The following is a 22,784-nucleotide window of genomic DNA, read 5'->3' as shown; positions in this document are numbered from 1 at the left end:
CAGAACTTGGGGTCACAACCGCAGTGGCCAAAATTAACCCTGCTCAGACCTTTGGCGGGAAGGGGGGTTTGTGGTGACTCCATCAGCAACTTTCGTTCAACATCCATCTGCATCCATCACCCCCCCCCCCCCCCTTGACCCGTGAGGGTGCTCCTCCCTCCACCCTGGCCTCTCAACCGACATCCCGACCTCACTCTGTCCATCCCCGCAGGCCCCGCCTCTATTCCCCGTAGTGGGCCCGCGAATGTTTACCTTCTCCTGGACTTTGGGGGTGGGGCTGCTTGCAGTTCCAGTACTGTCCACTGCGTCTTCTGGCGCTGCAGGGACCAGAGAGCCGCTGGACAATCAGATTGAGGGTCAGCTCCCTGAGGTGACCTCGTGCCCGGTGAGGGGGGTGAAAGCCAATTAAGGCGGCGCGTGAAATGGCTGCGGAGTGGGCGGGGAGCCTTCCATACCTGGTGGGCACCGCAGGGGACTGGGGTGCCTCATCCACCCTCTTATTCACATTTTGGCTCCATATTTTAAAGTTTCATTTGTCATTTGTTTTTTTGTTCAAGACAAGGATCTGCCCGCTTAAAAAAAAAAAATTTAGAGTACACAATTAATTTTTTCCCAATTAAGGGGCAATTTAGCCTGGCCAATCCACCTACCCTGCACATCTTTGGGTTGTGGCAGCGAAACCCATGCAAACACGGGGAGAATGTGCAAACTCCACACGGACAGTGACCCAGAGCCAGGTTCGAACCTGGGACCTCGGCGCCGTGAGGCAGCAGTGCTAACCACTGCGCCACCGTGCTGCCCGTTTTAATTTTTTCCTCAGTTTACCTGATTTAGTTTAATTGGTTAATTGATACAAATACATAAAGGGCCAAAGAGTGACTAGGGAGGGGGTAGAGCCTCTTAAGGGTAAACAAGGTCATCTATGCGCGGATCCGCAAGGGGTGGGTGAGATCCAAAATGAATATTTCTCATCGGTATTTTCTGTCGAGAAAGGCACGGATGTCAGAGAACTTGGGAAAATAAATAGTGACGTCTTGAGGAGTGTATATGTTACAGAGAAGGAGGTGCTGGAGGTATTAAATCGCATCAAGGTCAGCCGTGCCTCGCTCCATGGCGGACTGGGACCGCGGAGACACATCGAGATTTGCTGGCCGGGCCTCTGGCCATGGCCCCACGGCGGCACGGCGTACTCCGCGGTCACGCCGATTTTCGGGGCCCGGAGAATCGCCGGGCCCGATTACGGCGTGCAAGTGGATTCTCTGCCCCCACGCCACCTGTGATTTCGGCTGCGGGGCTGCGGAGAATCTACAGGCACCTAGAGAGGCAAGGACTGATTAGGGACAGTCAACATGGCTTTGTGAATGGAAAATCATGTCTCACAAATTTGATTAAGTTTTTTTTGAAGGGGTAACCAAGAAGGTAGATGAGGGGAGTGCAGTCGACGTTGTCTACCTGGACTTTAACAAGGTCTTTGACAAGTTACCGCATGGTAGGTTGTTGCAAAAGTTAAATCTCATGGGATACAGGGTGAGGTAGCCTATTGGTTACAAAATTGGCTTGGCAACCAAAACCAAAGGGTGGTTGTCGAGGGTTGTTTTTGAAATGGAGGCCTGTAGCTAATGACTCAAGGATCGGTGCTGGCTCCACTGTTATTTGTGATTATATTAATGATTTGGATGAGAATGTAGGAGGCATGGTTACTAAGTTTGCAGATGACACCAAGGTTGGTGGCATAGTGGACAGTGAAGAAGGTTATATATAGATTGCGACAGGATCTTGACCAATTGGGCCAGTTGGCCGATGAATGGCAGATGGAGTTTAATTTGGATAAATGTGAGGTGATGCATTTTGGGAGATCAAATCAGGACAGGACCTACTCAGTTAATGGTAGGGAGTTAGGGAGATTAATTTAATTTAATTTTTAAAATTTTATTCTCCAGAGCGTTACCCTGGGTGGCTGGTTTACTAATCGAGTGACAATACCACTACGCCACCATCACCAGAGTTTCGAGACTTCTTTCAGCACACGGAGTTGATGCTTAATCCATTGTTAATTTTGAATCTGACATGGATAGATTTTCACTACCGGTGCTGAAGGATACGGGGAAAGGCAGGAAAATGGAGCTAGGCCCCAAATCAGCCATGTTTTAATCAGAAGGTGGAGTGGATTTGAGGGGTTAAAATGGCCTCTGTGTTCCGGGTTGCATGAGAGAGGAAGGAGTGGGAGGGAGATCGGTGGATAGAGAGAAGGGAAGCGGGTTAGGGTGAGGGAGGGGCAGCTCGTGTGGATTGGCAACACCTGGGTTTGGGCGCGTTGGGCCTCAGGGGTTCTGTTTGGTACCCACCAGGTAAATTAAGTAACGTAGCGTCCACTCACCCAGCTGCGGGGGCTGCCCGGCGAGCACGCACTTTCTCTCCTGGTCCTCTCGGTAGTGAGGGAGACAGCGGCCACAGTCAGCTGACCCCGATGGGCAGGGGTGGCGACGGCGGAGGGTACAGTCGAGACGTCTGGGGCACTGCGAAGCTGCGGACAGACAGAAGAAGTCAAGAGAAGCACAGATGCAAGGAGCAAGTTGTGCATCGAATCGCCGAAGCCCTGCTCTCCCCAAGCTGAGGAGAGAACTTGCCTTTATTTATCTAGCGCCTACCACATCTTCACCCCGTTGTAAGATGCCAATCCACAGCTACATTCCCACCGCAGAGAGATCCCGCAAGCAGGAAAATGAGCAGATAACCTGCTCTGGGGGATGTTGGCAGGGGAGCGAACGCAGGGCAGCGGGCAAACTTTGGTTTGACTTTACATCCGAAATGTGCCAATGCTCGTCCCATACTTGAACCCTGACCCCTTCAAATCCGAGGATTCATAACTAAGGACAGACCTTCTGGCCTGAACACTATTGTAAGGTGGGAAATGCAGAAGCCAAGCTCTGTTACAACTCCCTGGGCTAGCGCGCAGTCACTTCCAGTCCCACTTTTCAAAAATAAATGTGGCGAGCCCAATTCTTTATTTTCCAATTAAGGGGCAATTTAACGTGGCCAATCCACCTAACCTGCACATCTTTGGGTTGGTGGAGAGAGGGGGGGGGGGGGGGGGGGGGGGTGAGACCCACGCAGTCACGAGGAGAATGTGCAAACGCCACACGGACGGTGACCCGGGGCTGGGATCGAACCCGGGTCCTCGGTGCCGTGAGCCAGCAGTGCTAACCACTGCGCCACCACGCCGCCCTATTCCAGTCCTACTTCACCTGGAGACGCAACGCAGGTGAGATGAGGTTTTATTTAAAACACCCAAAGTCATTAGCTGAGTCCGATAAACTAATCACCAGCTTTGCAACTTTAAAACACAAGTAACCTTTCATTGGGTACAGTATTGTAATTAAACGGACAGAAAATGTAACTATTTACTACGCCTTTGCCAACTCCCCTCCTTTCTAACTACCCCAATCTCTACACACACACTCACCACAGAGGGGGAAGGATGGTGGATAAAAGACTAAGGATAACTCCCAATCAATGTCTTTCTGAAGTTCAGGCTTTCATTTTGGTACTTCTTCCTTCTCGGTTTGGGCTGGTTTTCTCTGGCAAGGTTGTCTACTTTCTCGACAGACTCACCGTCATTTCAGGTTCAAGGCAAAGGGTGTGCTGGGCACTCACTGGCTTTCGAACAATAAAGCAGTTTGTTTACTTCAGCGAGAGAGAGGGGGAGAGAGAGTTTCTTTCACTCTCACGGTCAAAACACTTCTGCCCCGTTTCTCTCAGAAAGCATCATGCAGAAACCAACCACTGACCATCGTCAGGCAGAACGCTGTCCCTGGCCAACACATCAGCTGCCAGTTAACTAATCATTCCGACTCCCTCCAAACCTGGCTCCTAAAATCCACTTGGTGCCGAGGACATTGTCTGCGTAGGTCTCACCCCCCACGACCCAAAGATGTGCAGGGTAGGTGGGTTGGCCACGCTAAATTGCCCCTTAATAAACAGAATTGGTACTCCAAATTTATTTTTTAGAAAAGAAACAAAAACCTTGAGCCTTCTGCTTAAAGGCCCATCCTGATTATGGTTCGATGGTCCAAAGTGATGAAATTAGAGGGCGCAGTGGTTAGCATTGCTGCCTCAGAGCGCCGAGGCCCCAGGTTCGATCCCGGCTCTGGGTCGCTGTCCGTGTGGAGTTTGCACATTCTCCCCGTGTCTGCGTGGGTCTCACCCCCACAACCCAAAAGATGGGCAGGGTAGGTGGATTGGCCGCGCTAAATTGCCCCTTAATTGGAAAAATTAATTGGGTACTCTAAAAAAAAATTTTTAAATAATAAAATAACACAAAGGAAATGGGATCAAGGGAAATAAACAAGAACTCTGACAGTTCCCACAAACAGCAATGAGATAAATGAGCAGATAATCTGCTTGGTGATGATTTTTGATGGATAAAGATTGGACAGGACACCGGGGTGAACTTGCTGACCTTTCTTCCCCGTGCCATGGGAATATTCAAGTGTCCCTGCCAGGGGAGAGGTTACATGTGTCCGACACCTCTTTGGCACCTCCGACAGAGCGGCACTGCCACGGGGAGCATCGGCCTTGGCGACGCTAACCGCCCCAAGCCGGCCGTGAAGTGCCTTCGGAGACGGAGCCCTCTGCAGTCAAAGCTGTGACAGAGCGACAGACACAAAGCCCTCTCTTGTCAGCAAGTTGCCTTTACGTCTCGCCCAGTTTTGACCTCAGTAAAAGTGGATCGTGAAAACGACAAGAGAGCAGGTTTTCAGTCGAAGTGAAAGCTGGCTGGCCCATCGAGTCCATCATGGTAACCATGGATACCGGCTGATAGATACAGCCTGGGGAAGATGACGTCTGTGCATGTTGCACCGAATTGGTTTTTTTCTCCTGTGTAAATATTTGGATTGCTGGATGATCGTGGGAGGGGGGGGGGAGGGCCCTAATGCAGGTTCACTTTACTCAGAATGGCTGCTTTTCCTTCCCTGCCAGAAACAGGTTCAGATTTTCATAGAATCATAGAATTTACAATGCAGAAGGAGGCCATTCGGCCCATTGGGTCAGCACCAGCCATTGGAAAGAGCACCCGACTCAAGCCCACACCTACTCAAGCCCACACCGCCACCCTAGCCCCGTAATCCAGTACATAGAACATACAGTGCAGAAGGAGGCCATTCGGCCCATTGAGTCTGCATCACTTAAGCCCTCACTTCCACCCTATCCCCACAACCCAATAACCCCTCCTCACCTTTTTTGGTCACTAAGGGCAATTTAGCACGGCCAATCCACCTAACCTGCACGTCTTTGGACTGTGGGAGGAAACTGGAGCTCCCCGGAGGGAACCCACGCACACACGGGGAGAACGTGCAGATTCCTCACAGACAGTGACCCAGCGGGGAATCGAACCTGGGACCCTGGAGCTGTGTTACCGTGCTGCCCTATCTCACCTCAGGGAGGTGTCGAATTGCTGTGGCACCGTTGCACCACACGGGGTTTTATTGCCGGGCGAATTAATTGCACAACGGGAAAACACTTCCCCCGCTCCCTTCCTCCCTCTCCCCAGCTTGCTGCGTGCGAACAGGTTCACAGTCATCGGCTGACCTCTTCCCACCTTTAAGTCTGCACAACGTAGGAACGTAGGGGTCAGCCGTTCGGCCCATCGGGCCTGCTGCGCCATTCGAGCAGATCGTGGCTGAGAGGTTCAGTTTGAAATCGTGCCAGCTCTCATCCATCGCGACCACCCCCCCCCCCCCCCCCGCCGCAAATTTGTGTATCCCATCATGTTTCGCTCCCCCTGAAAGTTCACTTCCCTGCGGTTTAGGAGGTACCAGTGCATCTTTTAAACTAAATTTAGAGTACCCAATTTTTTTTTCATTTAAGGGGCAATTTAACGTGGCCAATCCACCTATCCCGCACACCTTTGGACACGGGGAGAATGTGCAAACTCCACACGGACGGTGACCCGGGGCCGGGATCGAACCTGGCTCCCTCAGCACCGTAGGCAGAGGTGCTAACCAGTGCACCACAATGCCGCCCAGGACGTACCAGTGCTAAGAAATTATGATGATTTGCCTTTCACGGAATGCGTTTGTTGCTGATTGGCCGATTTATTTCCCAGTCAGGATGGGGAGTGACTTGGAGGGGAACCTCCAGGTGGGTGGGGGGGGGGGTGATCCCAGGTATCTGCTGCTCTTGTCCTTCTAGATGGTGGTGGCCGTGGGTTTGGAAGGTGCTGCCTGAGGAGCCTCGGTCAGTTCCTGCTGTTAATGGCCTCCTTGTGCACTGTAGGAATTCTATGATTCCATATCAGCCGTTCCTTCACTGTCACTGGGTTCAAATCCTGGAGCTCCCTCCCTAACAGCACAGTGGGTGTACCTACACCCAAGGGACTGGGGTGGCAGGGTGGCTCAGTGGTTAGCACGACTTCCTCAGTGCATCAGGGACGCGGGTCAATTCCGGCCTTCAATGATTGTCTGTGTGGAGTTTGCACATTCTCCCCCCATGCCTGTGTGAGTTTCCTCCGGGTGCTCCAGTTTCCTCCCACAGTCCAAAGATGTGCGGGTTATAATAGTAATCTTAATTGCCACAAGTAGGCTGACATTAACACTGCAATGAAGTTACTGTGTAATGTTACTCCCCTAGTCGCCACATTCCGGCGCCTGTTCGGGTACACAGAGGGAGAATTCAGAATGTCCAATTCACCTAACAGCACATCTTTCGGGACTTGTGGGAGGAAACCGGAGCACCCGGAGGAAACCCACGCAGACACGGGGAGGACGTGCAGACTCCGCACAGACAGTGACCCAACAGGGAATCGAACCTGGGTCCCTGGAGCTGTGAAGCAACAGTGCTAACCACTGTGCTGCCGTGCCGCCCATGGCTGGATTTTCTGTGATCAATTGCCCCTTCGTGTGCAGGCTAAATTATGGGGTTATGGAGATAAGGCAGAGTGGACAAGGGAAAAGTGCCCTTTCGATGGTTCGGGGCAGACTCGATGGGCCGAATGGCCTCCTTCTGCACTGTAGCTTTCGATAACTGCAGCGGTTCAAGAAGGCAGTTCACCACCACTTTCTCAAAGGGCTATTAGGGATGGGCAACAAATGCTGGCCTCGTTAGTGAAGCCCAGATCCCATAAAATTAGGAATAAGAAACATTATCTGTAGAAAATAAGGCTGCCTTAATGTGATGGCTCACGTCTGATTTATTCTTTCCTAACTATGTGATTAGTGGGATTAACACAATCATCTACCGCGTATCCACTTGGCCATGCTATCCACGTTTTCCTTAATGTCATTAATATCCAGAACTCTATTGATTTCTGTCTGAAACAGTCACAATGACCGACCCTCCACAGCCCTCGGTGGTCGTGAATGCCAAAGGTTCACCACCTTTGAGTCCAGAAATTCCTCCTCAACTCGGTCTGAAATGACCCCGAATCCTCAAACTGTGGCCCCTGGTTCCCGACTCACCCGCTCAGGGAAATATCCTGTTCACATCTACCCTGGCAAGACCTGTGAGAATCTTGTCAGCTTCGGGGAGATCACCTCTCATTCTCCGAACCTCTAAAGAATATAGGGCTGGATTCTCCATTACTGGGACTGTGTCTCCATGGCGATGCCAAAACGGCGGAGTTTTAGGCCAGAAAACCTGGGTTAAAGGGACACGGATTCCTAGCAGGGAGCCGGAGTAGATCTAGCAGCTTTTGCTGCAGATACGGGCCCCCGCACTTCCGGGTCAGAGGTCGCGCATGCGCAGGGCGGCGGCCTCCAGCGGCCAGGGCGTGCTCCATGGCGGACTCAGACCACGGAGCTGGACCCACAAAAGAGACCCCCCCCCCAATCGGCCGGTCGGGGGTGGAGAATGGTGGAGCGGGGCCTCTGGCAATGGCCGCAGGTAGGTCCCAGGCGGCGCAGTGCACTCCCCGCGTACCCCGCTTTTCGGGGCCCGCAGAATCGGTGAACTGCGCCGGCCCCGATTCAGACCCGCGGGTGTGGAGACTCCAGTCCATGGTGTCCCAGTGTTCTCACTCTCTCATCCTAAAACAATCCCGTTATCCCGGGGATTAGCGTCTTGGTAATGGAGGGGACAGACCTCTGCCCTGAGGCACGGCCTCACACACCCATTTTCAGGTCACAACACCAGCCCAGGCACCCAATGGCCATCACCCCAACCATCCACCTCCAATCAGCCTCAGCAACGATTGGTTTGACCTGTATTTTAAAGGAGACAAAAATGATTTGACAGGGCAGCACGGTGGCACAGTGGGTTAGCCCTGCTGCCTCACGGCGCTGAGGTTCCAGGTTCGATCCCGGCTCTGGGTCACTGTCCGGGTGGAGTTTGCACATTCTCCCCGTGTCTGCGTGGGTTTCGCCCCCACAACCCAAAGATGTGCAGGGTGGGTGGATTGGCCATGCTAAATTGCTCCTTAATTCGAAAAAAATTTGAATTGGGTAGTCTAAATTTAAGAAAAAAAAAAAAAAATGATTTGACACCCCTCCATGCCACTCGTAAGCAGGTACATCCCTTTAAATTTCACCTCCACCATATTGGCCCAGGCTCCACCTTAGGCCAACTCCACATCCTGACTAAATTTACAGGCTGTGAGTAACAAGCTGACCAGGTAACCATAAGATGTCATGGACTGCAACCCCCTTGTCAGTTATTTGAAAAACCTTTAATGACAGTTTTGTTGGACTTCAGCCCTACATTCCTGATCTATGGGCAAAGTGTGGAGGGAGACATTGAAGGAGGAGGACCTCCTAAAGAACCTCAGCCTGGCCAAACTCACCATGAACAGGTCCAGGCAGACGGCCGATCGAGGGCATCGCCCGGCATGACTGTGCCCCTCTACCGTGGCTATTTTTGTGGCCGGGTGTAGCACAGGGTGTCTGCCAGCATGATTAAGATCTTCCGTGTCTGCTGGGCTCCGTGGGCATTGGGCCGTTTTATTGACCCTGCTAATCTTGACTCCACCAATCACATTTTGATTTGAGGTTTTAAATTTCCATTGCAATTTGTCTTTTTTTTTGATACAGTGTCCCTTTAAGGAGCTGCACTCTCAATTTGTCCCTTAGTTTGTTTAAATTAGTTTAATTGGGTCAACCTAAAATAGCATAAATGGGGATAGCTGGGACACTGGGCGATTGGAGTAATTTTAACAAAGTCAATAAACTCTCTCCAGTAAGAAAGTTACTGTGTATTGGTTTTAACGTCAGCGCTTGGAGAGGATCCGGTTAACACCTAGCAACCTGGTTACCAAATCACGCACATTGAAACTGACCCAATCGTTCACTCCTTGAACTTGACGCGAAGGTGCCACATCCAAAGGTCACTCAATGGGTGGCTCTGGAGTGGGAATAGAACAGATTATTCGCAACATGAATGGCACCTAACTGGAAAGAACGGTGGATCAAAATGATCGTCAATGAACTGGCGCCAACATTCAACTGTTGAGATGGCCAAACAGCTTCAAGGGCCGGTGCAGACTTGATGGGCCGAATGGCCTCCTTTTGCACTGTAAATTCTATGATTCTATGATAAGGATTCAATTTATTTTTAGTTGTTTATTTTTTAATTTAGAGTACCCAATTCATTTTTTCCAATTAAGGGGCAATTTAGCGTGGCCAATCCACCTAGCCTGCTCATCTTTGGGTTGCGGGGGTGAAACCCACGCAGACACGGGGAGAATGTGCAAACTCCACACGGACAGTGACCCAGAGCCGGGATCGAACACGGGTCCTCGGCTCCGTGAGGTAGCAGTGCTAACCCACTGCGCCACCGTGCTGCCCAGGGATTCAGTTTATTAATGTGATGCATCAATATTGACACAACAATAGGAGGGAGGGAGGGAGGGAGGGAGGGGAGAGATTGATTCTGTCTTTGTCCAACAGCCAGAGCAATCTGAATTTGTGTCGCTCCTTTGATGGAGTAAAACTACCAAGATGCTTTGCAGGAGGGCTGAGCGAACTTAATCTGACACTCAGCCCCATCAGAGGGTATTAAAGTAGGTGACAAAAAGTTTGGTTCAAGAAGTAACTTTCACACAGCATCTTAATGGAGGAGAGGGAAGAGGGTGGCATGTGGCACAGCGGTTAGCTCTGGGACTACGACGCTGAGGTCTTGGGTTCACATCCTGGCCCTGGGTCACTGTCCGTGTGGAGTTTGCACATTCTCCCCGTGCCTGCGTGGGTTTCGCCCCCACAACCCAAAGATGTGCCGGTTAAGTGGATTGGCCATGCTAAATTGCCCCTTAATTGGGAAAATAAATAATTGGGTACTCTAAACTTAAACAAAAAAAACGGAGGAGAGGGATTCAGAGAGAAGTGTTCTGTTATGTCCGAAAAAAACCTCTCTGTCAGTGGGGCAAAGAAAAGGATACTGAAAGAAAAGATAGGAAAAAAAGATGTGGGCACAGTGGTTGGCACTGCTGCCCCACAGCGCCAGTGACCCAGGTTTGATTCCGGCCTCGGCTGACTGTCTGTGCGGAGTTTGCACGTTCTCCCCCGTGTCTGCGTGGGTTTCCTCCACTGTCCTGGGATGTGCAGGTTAGTTTACGGGGTAGGGCAGCACGGTGAAGCAGTGGGTTAGCACTGCTGCCTCAAGGCACCGAGGTCCCAGGTTCGATCCCGGCTCTGGGTCACTGTCCGTGTGGAGTTTGCACATTCTCCCCGTGTTTGCGTGGGTTTTGCCCCCACAACCCAAAAATGTGTAGAGTAGGTGGATTGGTCACGCTAAATTGCCTCTTAATTGGAAAAAATTAATTGGGTATTCTAAATTTATTTTTTTTTAAAGTTAGGTTACGGGGGAGTGTAGATGGGTGGGGTGCTCATTCGAAGGGTTGACGTAGAATCAATGGCCTCCTTCTGTACTGTCGGAATCCTATGCAGGAGAGACAGCAGCCAATTCATGCACGACATGTTTCTCCACATCGCGATAATCTGTGGCGTTGTTTATTGATGGACAGTGAAAGATAGAGTGCATGAAGCAGAACTCCTCAGCTCTTCTTAAAACAGCGACGTGAGGGAAAGCCTTGTTCAGGCAGCAAGTGGTGGCAATCTGGAATGCACTGTCGATGGGCGTGGTGGAGGCAGATTCAATCGTAAGGGAAAGCCAACTGAAGGACTCTGGGACGGGAAAGACGAAGGACAGTAGGCATAGACTGGATGGGCTGAATGGCCTCCTTCTGGGCTGTAGCCATTCTAGGATTCTATGAAGTAATGTTGTGGGATCGGATGTTTCCCCCCTGGACAGCCTATAGTTATCTAGTTCAACGTTTTATCAAAAGGACGATACCCCCAAACAAAGCCAGACTTCCTGAGCATTTCACTGGGCGTTATGTGCTTGGAGTGGGATTTTATAGAACTGTTACAGTGCTGAAGGAGGCCATTCGGCCCATCGTGTCAGCACCAGCTCTCCAGACGGGCATTGTGACTCAGTGCCGTTCCCCTGTCTTTCCCATGAACCCCTGCACATTGTTTCTATTCCAATAATCATCTAACGCCCTCTTCAATATCTCGATTGAAGCTGCCTCCACCTCACTTACAGGCCGTGTGTTCCAGACCCCAAACACTCGCTGTGAAAAAGGTTTCCCAACATCGCACTTGCTTCTTTTGCAAATCTGTGTCTCTCTCTCGTAGAGCACAAAGAACAGTACAGCACAGGAACAGGCCCTTCGGCCCTCCAAGCCTGCGCCGATCACGTTGCCTGTCTAAACTAAAACCTTCTGCATCTCCAGGGGTCCGTATCCCTCTATTCCCATCCTATTCAGGATGGGAACGACAAGGAGGGTGAGGTGGTTGGGTGTTATTTTTTTATTATGAGGTTTCCTGTTTCTCTTTATCGGATTTTGGTTGTGTTTAATCTATCTACAAAATTCCTTAATAAAAATATTTTTTTTAAGTCTCCAGCCGTTCTGCATCCTCTGACAATTCTCTTCATCATCCACATCAACCTTTGAGTCGTCCGCAAACTTACTAATCGGACCAGCTACATTTTCCTCCAAATCATTTATGTATACTACGAACTCTCGATCTCGATCATTTTACGAGGGGGAACACTTTCTCCCCATCGACCCTTTCCAGCCCCCTCATGATTTTGAACATCTCGATCAAATCTCCTCCCAGCCTCCTTCTCTCCCAGGAGAACATTCCCAACCTCTCCAATCTCTCCTCATCACTGACGTTTCTCATCCCTGGATCCGTTCTTGTAAACCTCTCCTGCTCTCTCTCTCTCCAATGTGTTCACATCCTTCCTATAGTGCGACGCCCAGAACTGGTCACGATATGCCAGCTGGGGTCTAACTGGAGTCTTGTATATGTTCCGCAGAGCCTCCTGGCTCTTGTACTCCAACTTCGAACTGACAAATCACTGACTCAGAGGCGAGAATGAAAGTAAAATAGATCTTTAGATTTTCTGAGCAAAAATAGAAGTTTAGGTTTGCAATGACTCATTAAGTCACCCAATACTGAAGCCAGGCTCCTTTCAGCCGAGTTTGCCTCCTCATCTGAAGGTGCTGCATCATGCTGGGTTACAGGTCCAAAGCTTGGATTATTCACTGTGAAATGACCCATTTCACTTGTGTGGGACTAGACAGGCAGCAGGGGGCCGGCACAGTTGACTCATCCCGGATTCCACCATGTTATTTTGAGGAACAGCAGGGGTGTTATGCCAACCTGGGCAAGTGTACGGTCAATTCCAGCCGCAAGTGCCCCAGAATCAGAACATGAGTGAATTAACCAATAGCGCGCAGAACAATTCCTGAAGTCTTTGGACCTTGGCTGCCCACTAATTACAGTCACTAGGTTTGTAAGTTTAAACACACTTACTGTTGATTAATAATGAGAACAAATAGGAAATATACAATAAACTCAGCCGCTTAATGGCGAGCTAATACCTGCCTCTCCTTTAACTGCTCCACCCTCCAACCCCACATACACAAGACAGACAAACACAGAAGTCAGGGAAGGTGGAAAAATAATAAGGATTAAGACGAAAAGGTAAGAGTCCTTGCTTCAGATGATGGGTCCTTTAGTGCACATTACGGGTGCAGTTTAACGTTTCTGGTCAATAGCATGTAATGATCTTCTTTGTAGCTCGGCAATATAGCTTACAGGAGAGGCACCTTGCTTGACCTCTGCCTGTTTTTTAGAGAGAGTTATCTGATTCTGGTCTCTGCTTCGCATCAGCCTTTTTTTTGGAGAGTGGAGAGAACTCTTATACTGGATTGCTAGAAAGAATTTGTCAGATCTGTGAGAGAGAGAGTTAGAACTCCTCCATCCAGGCTTCAGAAACAAAGTGAAATTAACTCCAGCCTTGTGACACTGAGATGCATGTCAATGGGACCGGAATTAATCATCACCGGGCACAGGGCAGGGCACAGACATTTGTGCCAATTCACTGGCCATCAGCCAAGTCAATCAAAGAGAGTCATCACTGAAGCCTTCCGGATTCTTCCTGCTCGATTTAAAGATACAGGCCATTGCTTCTGCTTGAGTTAAAGATACTGGCTCAAAGGGCAGCACGGTGGCGCAGTGGGTTAGCCCTGTTGCCTCACGGCGCCGAGGTCACAGGTTTGATCCCGGCTCTGGGTCACTGTCCGTGTGGAGTTTGCACATTCTCCCCGTGTTTGCGTGGCTTTCGCCCCCACAACCCAAAGATGTGCAGGGTAGGTGGATTGGTCACACTAAATTGTCCCTTAATTGGAAAAAATGAATTGGGTACTCTAAATTTATTTAAAAAAAGATACCGGCTCATTAAAGTCACAGGTCCATTACTCATCCGTGGGCCAAAATGGGAATAGCAAAAATAAAAGGGGAAATAAGAGAATAAACAGAGAAGGACCCTTCCAGGAGTTTTTCCCAGTGTCCGGGCCAACACATCCCATATCAGCATCAAAAATCAGATGGGTGGCTCATTGCTGTGCATCACTTGGCTGCCCTGCACCAATCCAGGCCCTGTGTGCATTCCCCGCACTCCATCAAGCCGATGTTGGTGACTGGGCCGTTTGTCATTTAATCTCTTGAGCTTCACCATTCACTTGCAAATCTCTTTGTCTCCCCACCTCTCTCTTTGGTGGAGGTGCTATTGTCACTGGACTCGGAATCCAGGGGTCAGCACTAATGCTCTGTCTTCGAATCCTATCACGGCAGATAGAGAAACGTCAATTCGATAAAAATATGGAATTAAAAATCCAATGATGACCATTGACAACTGTTGTAAAAACCCATCTGGTTCACTGATGTCCTTTAGCGGAAGGAAATCTGCCATCCTTACCCTGTCTGGCCGACATGTGACTCCAGACCCATAGCAAACGTGGTTGACTCTTAAATGGCCTCTGAAATGGGATTAATTCAAGGGCAATTAGGGACGGGCAACAAATGGCCTTGGCAGCAACACCCATATCCCTCGATAAAACAATTATGCTTTTCATTCTTCCCGGGACAATTTTCAAATAATAATAATAATCTTTATTAGTGTCACACGTAGGCTTCCATTAACACCGCAATGAAGTTACTGTGAAAATCCCCTCGTCGCCACATTCCGGCGCCTGTTCGGGTACACAGAGGGAGAATTCAGAATGTCCAATTCACCTAACAGCACGTCTTTCGGGACTTGTGGAAGGAAACCGGAGCACCCGGAGGAAACCCACGCAGACACAGGGAGAATGTGCAGACTCCGTGCAGACAGTGACCCGAGTCGGGAATCGACTAAATTGTCCTTAGTGACCAAAATTGTCCTTAGTGTTGGTTGGGTGGGGTTTCTGGGTTATGGGGATGGGGTGGAGGTGTTGAACTTGGGTAGGGTGCTCTTTCCAAGAGCCGGTGCAGACTTGATGGGCCGAATGGCCTCCTTCTGCACTGTAAATTCTATGATTCTATGCCTTGCCTTGAGCAGCCCTGGCTAATAAAACATTCTCATTCTCAGGCTTTAAACTCTTAGGCTAAGGAGATCCACACTGCAACCAGCCTTAATGTGGGGGCAGGGCTTCATCCTTGTCGCCTAAATCTGGCTTTGATCTGAAGGTTAAATCCCATTGTCCTTTTCAGCTCTGCCAGCCAAAGGGTTTTCATTGCATCTACCCGTTGAACATACTTTGAAAATATTAAAAAGCCTCACTCAAATCACTTAATTTCCCATATTCCAGGTAATGCAAGTCTAGTTCCTGCAATCTCTCCTCATGATATAAGCTGCTTACTCAGGGTAACCTTGCGGCAGCTCTTACAATGGGGCCAGGATACAGGCTGTTCAGACTCCATGGGTAAAGATCATCCTGCCCACCATCTACAAGGCACAAGTCAGGAGTTGATGATAAACCCTCCACTTGTCTCGATGAGCTTGTCATGATATGCAAACATGCAACCAATGAACACTCAGAATAGGACACAACCAATGGGCAGTCAGGACACTCAGAGGTGGCATTACCACAAGGGGGCATGACATAAACACTGTAAAGGGGATGAGGCACTCACACCCTGCCTCTTTCCACAGACAGACATCTAGAGAGTTAGACAGGGTTGATCAGCAGCATCACACCCCAGCACGTGGCTTAGAGCAAGCTGGTACAGTTAGACTGAGTTACTACAGTTAGATTAGCAGAGAGCCAAACTCATTTGAGAACTGTGTTAATAGTTCAATAAACACGTTGAACTCATTTCAGAGTCTGGAGCATCCTTTAGTTAAGACTGCGTCAAGTAGCAGCCTGTGTTATCCCAAGCAGCTAAACACAACAGAGCTCAGCTCCAACACTCAAGAAGCTCAACACCATCCAGGACAAAGCAGCCCCGCTTGATCCCGTCCCTTCCACAAACATTCCCTCCCTCCACCTCCGATGGACAGTGTCAGCCGTGTGCACCATCGACAAGATTCACTGCAGGAACTGACCGAGGTTCATCAGGCAGCACCTTCCAAACCCACGGCCACCACCATCTAGAAGGACAAGAGCAGCAGATACCTGGGATCACCCCCCCCCCCCACCTGGAGCTTCCCCTCCAAGTCACTCCCCATCCTGACTGGGAAATATATCGGCCGTTCCTTCAGTGTCGCCGGGTCCAAATCCTGGAGCTCCCTCCCTAACAGCACGGTGGGTGTACCTACACCTCAGGGACTGCAGCGGCTTCAAGACGGCAGCTCAGCACCACCTTGTCAAGGGGCAATTAGGGATGGACAATAAATGCTGGTCTAGTCAGTGAGCCCCCCGGACATGAATAAAAAACAAACACCTAAATCCCCCTCTCGTCCATTCCCATTCCGCAGGATTCTTCCCACTCCTACCTGCCTCTGGCCTACATTGGGAGGATTCACACTTGAACCTCGGCCTGTCTTGGCTCTGTTACGTACCCACCTACCCTGGTCATCGAGTCCAGGAGTGAAACCTCCAGCCTTTCCCCCCCCCCCCCCCCCAAGACCTCCCTGGGGCTCCTGCCTCCATGTGAACATGTTTATTGGTCACCTCCCTCCTTGACACAAGAGGCCCTTCTTCCCCATCCCCACCCACCGTGCTCACCCATGGGGAAGGGAGCAGAGGAAGCTGACACCACGAGAGACAATCCTCAAACTCAAACCCCCCCACCCCACCACCACACAAGTTTAAATTGGGATGCTGTCAATCAATGCAGATGTCAATGGCATAAATAAGAAAGGGGGGGGGGGGGGGAGGAAGCACTGATTTCTTCCTCTCGTTTTCCAAATCCGAGTGAGTCCTCAACGTGGGAACCTCACTGGCAGATAGAACTGCTAAATCCTGCAGGTTGTTTAAAGCTGTCCTCTGTTAAAGCCCCACTGATAAAAAATGCCTAACCTGTGGCTGCAACAAAAAAGAGAATCGCGCCTTTCACATTGCAACAAGTCAGCCTCCTGCTCAAGTCTTGCAGTTTGCAAAACAAAACGCTGCGCCAACATTGAAACAAGTCTATCTCGGATATACATTACACCCAACGCTGTTTGCATTGATTGTTTATGCTTCTGTTTGAAACCGGTTTGCAGAAGAGCTCCCTCACTCTGTCTCTCCTCTCTCTCTCTCTCTGCCTTACCTGAATCGGAAATCGCCAACGAGATTATCAGGCAGAGGCGAGCAGAGAAGCTGCACCAGGAGAGATACTCTCTGGCAGAAGCCATGGTCAGACTGCGACAGGAGGAGGAGGAGGGGAGCTGGGGGCTGCTGTCGTTCGAGTGGGAGGAGACCTTTTCATTGATAAAGGATGCTGCTGGGTGTGTGAATGGGGAGAAAGCGGTAGGTGCAGGGTTTCTGGCAGGGTTCAGTGAGCAGGGCAGCCAAATGTGGAGCCACACGGCCGTTCGTCCCATCTTGTCCCTGCTAGTTCCCATCCAGTCAGCCCCAATTCTGGAATTCAGAGTCTTAAGGATGACACTGCTGGATAAAAGCTCCTCTAGGTCACTTCTGCTTTGGAGGGAGTGCGGTAGAGGTGCACACGAATGATACCTAATAATAATCTTTATCTTTATTATTGTCACAAATAGGCTGACATTAACACCGCAATGAAGTTACTGTGAAAATCCCCTAGTCGTCACATTCCAGTTCGGGCACACAGAGGGAGAATTCAGAATGTCCAATTCACCGAACAGCACGTCTTTCGGGACTTGTGGGAGGAAACCGGAGCATCCGGAGGAAACCCACGCACACACGGGGAGAACGTGCAGACTCCGCGCAGACAGCGGCCCAAGCCGGGAATCGAATCCGGGATCCTGGAGCTGTGAAGCAACAGTGCTAACCACTGTGGTTAGCACTGCTGCCTCATGGCGCTGCGGACCCGGGTTCGATCCCGGCCCTGGGTCACTGTCCGTTTGCACATTCTCCCCGTGTCTGTGTGGGTCTGACCCCCACAACCCAAAGATGGGCTAAATCGCTGGCTTTGAAAGCAGACCAAGGCAGGCCAGCAGCACGGTTCAATTCCCGTACCAGCCTCCCCGAACAGGCGCCGGAATGTGGCGACTAGGGGCTTTTCACAGTAACTTAATTGAAGCCTACTCGTGACAATAAGCGATTTTTATTTCATTTTCATTTTCATGTGCAGGGGAGGTGGATTGACCACGTGAAATTGCCCCTTAATTGGAAAAATTAAAGACAAAACATGATACCTGGACTTCAGGGTTTTTTTCCTGTTATTTGTTCATGGTATTTGGGCATCTCTGGCTGTGCCAGCAATTATTGCCCGTTCCTGAGGGCATTTAAGAGTCAACATTGCTGTGGATCTGGAGTCACATCTGGGCCAGACCGGGTAAGGATGTCAGAATTCCTTCCCGAAAAGGACATTAGTGGGCAGCACGGTAGCACAGTGGTTAGCACTGTTGCTTCACGGTGCCAGGGTCCCAGGTTCGATTCCCGGCTTGTGTCTGTGCGGAGTCTGCACGTTCTCCCCGTGTCTGCGTGGGTTTCCTCCGGGTGCTCCGGTTTCCTCCCACAAGTCCCGAAAGACGTGCGGGTTAGGTGAATTGGACATTCTGAATTCTCCCTCTGTACCCGAACAGGCGCCGTAATGTGGCGACTAGGGGCTTTTCACAGTAACTTCATTGCAGTGTTAATGTAAACCTACTTGTGACAATAAAGATGACTTTAAAAATTAATTATCAGTGCACCGGATGGGTTTTTAACCACAATTGTTTCATGGTCACCATTAGAATTTTAATTCCAGAATGTTATTGAATTTTAATTCCACCATCTGCTGTGGTGGGAATTGAACTCGGGTGCCTGGAGCGTTATCTCCTGCATCTCTGGATTGCTAGTCTAGTAAAAATACCACTACACTGCTAAAAAGGGCAGCACGGTAGCATTGTGGATAGCACAATCGCTTCACAGCTCCAGGGTCCCAGGTTCAATTCCCGGCTTGGGTCACTGTCTGTGCGGAGTCTGCACATCCTCCCCGTGTCTGCGTGGGTTTCCTCCGGGTGCTCCGGTTTCCTCCCACAGTCCAAGGATGTGCGGGTTAGGTGGATTGGCTATGATAAATTGCCCTTAGTGTCCAAATTGCCCTTAGTGTTGGGTGGGGTTACTGGGTTATGGGGATAGGGTGGAGGTGTTAACCTTGGGTAAGGTGCTCTTTCTAGGAGCCGGTGCAGACTCGATGGGCCGAATGGCCTCCTTCTGCACTGTAAATTCTATGATTCTATGATTCACAGCTCCCGGGTCCCAGGTTCGATTGATCTGTTATATTGTAGGGAGCAGATGAGGAACATATCAGCCATGCTAGAATGGCGGAGCAGACTCGATGGGCCAAATGGCCTAATTCTACTCCGATATCGTACGGACTTATGACATCAGAAGGCCAGTCACTCTTAACGCAAGAATGTCTCCGGATCGAGGGATCAGAACAAAAGCATCGGAGGAAGACAGAAAAGAGGTGGAAGAGAATGTACAGCATTCTATCGGGAAATAGTCCCAGAAAGGAAAATAAAGAGACAAAGAATTTTTTTTAATTTAGAGGACCCAATTCATTTTTTTCCAATTAAAGGGCAATTTAGTGTGGCCAATCCACCTACCCGGCACATCTTTAGGGTTGTGGGGGCGAAATCCACGGAGACACGGGGAGAATGTGCAAACTCCACATGGTCAGTGACCCAGAATCGAACCTGGGACCTCGGCGCCGTGAGCCCGCAGGGCTAGCCCACTGCGCCATCGTGCTGCCCTAAGAGGCAAAGAGTGATAACTTTGCAATGATAGAGGGGAAATTACTCCACTCAAAGGGCTATGAATCTTGGGAATTTGATTTGTTGAATATCTTTGAGGCTGAGATGGACAGATTGTCATGAATTAGACTTTCGAGAGAGAGAGAGAGAGGTTGGAACCACGGTTAAGAGCGAGGTGCCTACTCTGTAAACTGTTTGGATGTACTACCAATAAACAAGTGCTGAGCAAATACCAAAGTCTACAGTCTGTCGACTAACCAATTTCCACGCCTAGACTCCGAGGTCAAAGGATACATCTCAGAGAAAACACAGCAGCACGGTAGCATGGTGGATAGCACAATCGCTTTACAGCTACAGGGTCCCAGGTTCAATTCCGGCATTGGTCACTGTCTGTGTGGAGTCTGCACATCCTCCCCATGTGTGCGTGGGTTTCCTCCGGGTGTTCCGGTTTCCTCCCACAGTCCAAAGATGTGCAGGTTAGGTGGATTGGCCGTGATAAATTCCCCTTAGTGTCCAAAATTGCCCTTAGTGTTGGATGGGGTTGCTGGGTTATGGGGATAGGGTGGAGGTGTTAACCTTGGGTATGGTGCTCTTTCCGGGAGCCGGTGCAGACTCAATGGGCCGAATGGCCTCCTTCTGCACTGTAAATTCTATGTAAACTATCTATGTAAGAACAGAGATGCCAATCCAGGATGGGGAGTGACTTGGAGGGGAACCTCTCGGTGGTGGTGATCCCAGGTATCTGCTGCTCTCGTCCTGACCCGTCTACCACAATTGTACATAGCGGGGAGGGTTAACCAACTGGTTGCACAGTTGAATCATGTCCTGGCTCAGCTCTGTATAATTCTGATGGGTGATGGTCCACTGTCATTAAAATAAAACCTAATCTGGTTCACTAATGTCCTTTAGGGAAGGAAATCTGCCGTCCTTACCCGGTCTGGCCTACATGTGACTCCAGACCCACAACAATGTGGTTGACTCTTAAGTACCCGGAGGAAACCCAGGCAGACACGGAGAGGAAGCCGGAGCACCCGGAGGAAACCCAGGCAGACACGGGGAGGAAGCCGGAGCACCCGGAGGAAACCCAGGCAGACACGGGGAGGAAGCCGGAGCACCCGGAGGAAACCCAGGCAGACACGGGGAGGAAGCCGGAGCACCCGGAGGAAACCCAGGCAGACACGGGGAGGAAGCCGGAGCACCTGGAGGAAACCCAGGCAGACACGGGAAGGAAGCCGGAGCACCCGGAGGAAACCCAGGCAGACACGGAGAGGAAGCCGGAGCACCCGGAGGAAACCCAGGCAGACACGGGGAGGAAGCCGGAGCACCCGGAGGAAACCCAGGCAGACACGGGGAGGAAGCCGGAGCACCCGGAGGAAACCCAGGCAGACACGGGGAGGAAGCCGGAGCACCCGGAGGAAACCCAGGCAGACACGGAGAGGAAGCCGGAGCACCCGGAGGAAACCCAGGCAGACACGGGGAGGAAGCCGGAGCACCCGGAGGAAACCCAGGCAGACACGGGGAGGAAGCCGGAGCACCCGGAGGAAACCCAGGCAGACACGGGGAGGAAGCCGGAGCACCCGGAGGAAACCCAGGCAGGCACGGGGAGGAAGCCGGAGCACCCGGAGGAAACCCAGGCAGACACGGGGAGGAAGCCGGAGCACCCGGAGGAAACCCAGGCAGACACGGGGAGGAAGCCGGAGCACCCGGAGGAAACCCAGGCAGACACGGGGAGGAAGCCGGAGCACCCGGAGGAAACCCAGGCAGACACGGGAAGTGCAAACTCCGCACAGACAGTTACCCGAGGCCAGAATTGAACCCGGGGTGCCTGGCGCTGTGAGGCAGCAGTGCTAATCGCTGTGCCACCGTTGCCGTCCACTTGCCGCAACAATTGCATGGGCGGAACGCTACACTTCGCTCCCGTATCGACCGTCAGTTTTAGTTTTGGTGAAAATCTCGCTCTTCTCTTGAATGGTGTCTACACTCTCACAGGAGAATGTTTCTGGAGGCCTATTCTGATTACACTCCAATATTCATTCTCCGTGAAAACCTCGGTTCCCCATCTGAACACTGAGTTGCTTCTCTCCGACTGCTCATTCAGCAGACAGACTGCAGAATCCCAAGGTCAAGCCTTTCTCGCGAAGAAAACTGTTTGTGAACATCACAATGGATCCCACGCACAATGTGATCTCTCACCAACTCATCGGTGAATGTGAGAAGCATAGAATCACAGAATTTACAGTGCAGAAGGAGGCCATTCGGCCCATCAGGTCTGCACCGGCCCTTTGGAAAGAGCCCCCTACTTAAATCCACAACTCCACCCTATCCCCATAACCCAGTTACCCCACCTAACCATTTTGGACACAAAGTGCAATTTATCATGGCCAATCCACCTAACCTGCACATCTTCGGACTGTGGGAGGAAACCGGAGCACCCGGAGGAAACCCACGCACACACGGGGAGGATGTGCAGACTTCACACCGACAGTAACCCAAGCCGGAATCGAACCTGGGACTCTGGAGCTGTGAAGCAACGGAGCTAACCACTGTGCTACCGTACTGCCTGTTGCTATCTTTTAGTGGCTATAAATATGGCGGTTAGTAAAGTCGCCTTTCTTATTCTTAATTATGAATATGCATTTCAGAGTTGCCAGGTATCTCTTGATACTGCCACAAAGAGCCAATCACCAGTTAGTTAGTTCAAAGTCAATGGTACTTTATTTACACACAGTATGATTTACTCATGCACAATAACACTACAGGCTAAACCAGGGGTGGGCAAACTTTTCCGTGCAAGGGCCACATTCAGAAATTCACAATTTTAAAGGGCCGCATAGTATATTAAGTAAAATAATTACTTCACCCGGTTATGATTCTGGGCGCCTCATATAGAACATAGAACAGTACAGCACAGAACAGGCCCTTCGGCCCTCGACGTTGTGCCGAGCAATGATCACCCTACTCAAGTCAACGTATCCACCCTATACCAGTAAGTAACCCAACAGCCCCCCCCATTAACCTTAAAAAAAATTAATTAAAAATTAACAAAAAAAAAAAAATTTTTTTTTAAATTTTCTTTTTTTTTAATGACTTGGTGGGCCGCATAAGGACCTTTGGCGGGCCGCATGCGGCCCGCGGGCCGTAGTTTGCCCACCCCTGGG

The 22,784-nt window shown here is 50.6% G+C and overlaps 1 protein-coding gene across 3 annotated transcripts in view; it reads right to left on the bottom strand.

Annotated features, from left to right (window-relative positions):
- The window catches only part of LOC119976768 (neural proliferation differentiation and control protein 1-like), a 55,839-nt gene extending 38,701 nt beyond the window's left edge, over positions 1 to 17,138 (bottom strand). For 2 of the 3 annotated variants that reach the window (XM_038817513.1, XM_038817514.1), the window contains exons 1-2: positions 17,016 to 17,138; positions 2,378 to 2,524 (exon numbers count right to left, since the gene is read on the bottom strand). In XM_038817513.1, the coding sequence (XP_038673441.1) occupies positions 2,378 to 2,524; positions 17,016 to 17,100 (232 nt within the window). In that variant the 5' untranslated portion in view covers positions 17,101 to 17,138. The remainder of the gene's footprint in view (positions 1 to 2,377; positions 2,525 to 17,015) is intronic. The other variant, XM_038817515.1, reaches the window with a different exon arrangement.
- Between the last annotated feature and the right edge of the window lie 5,646 nt (positions 17,139 to 22,784).

Source organism: Scyliorhinus canicula, chromosome 13 (assembly GCF_902713615.1).
Source record: "Scyliorhinus canicula chromosome 13, sScyCan1.1, whole genome shotgun sequence".
Classification (NCBI taxonomy): Eukaryota; Metazoa; Chordata; class Chondrichthyes; order Carcharhiniformes; family Scyliorhinidae; genus Scyliorhinus; species Scyliorhinus canicula.
Note: the sequence above shows the minus strand (reverse complement) of the source record. Positions and strands in the feature narration are given on the sequence as shown.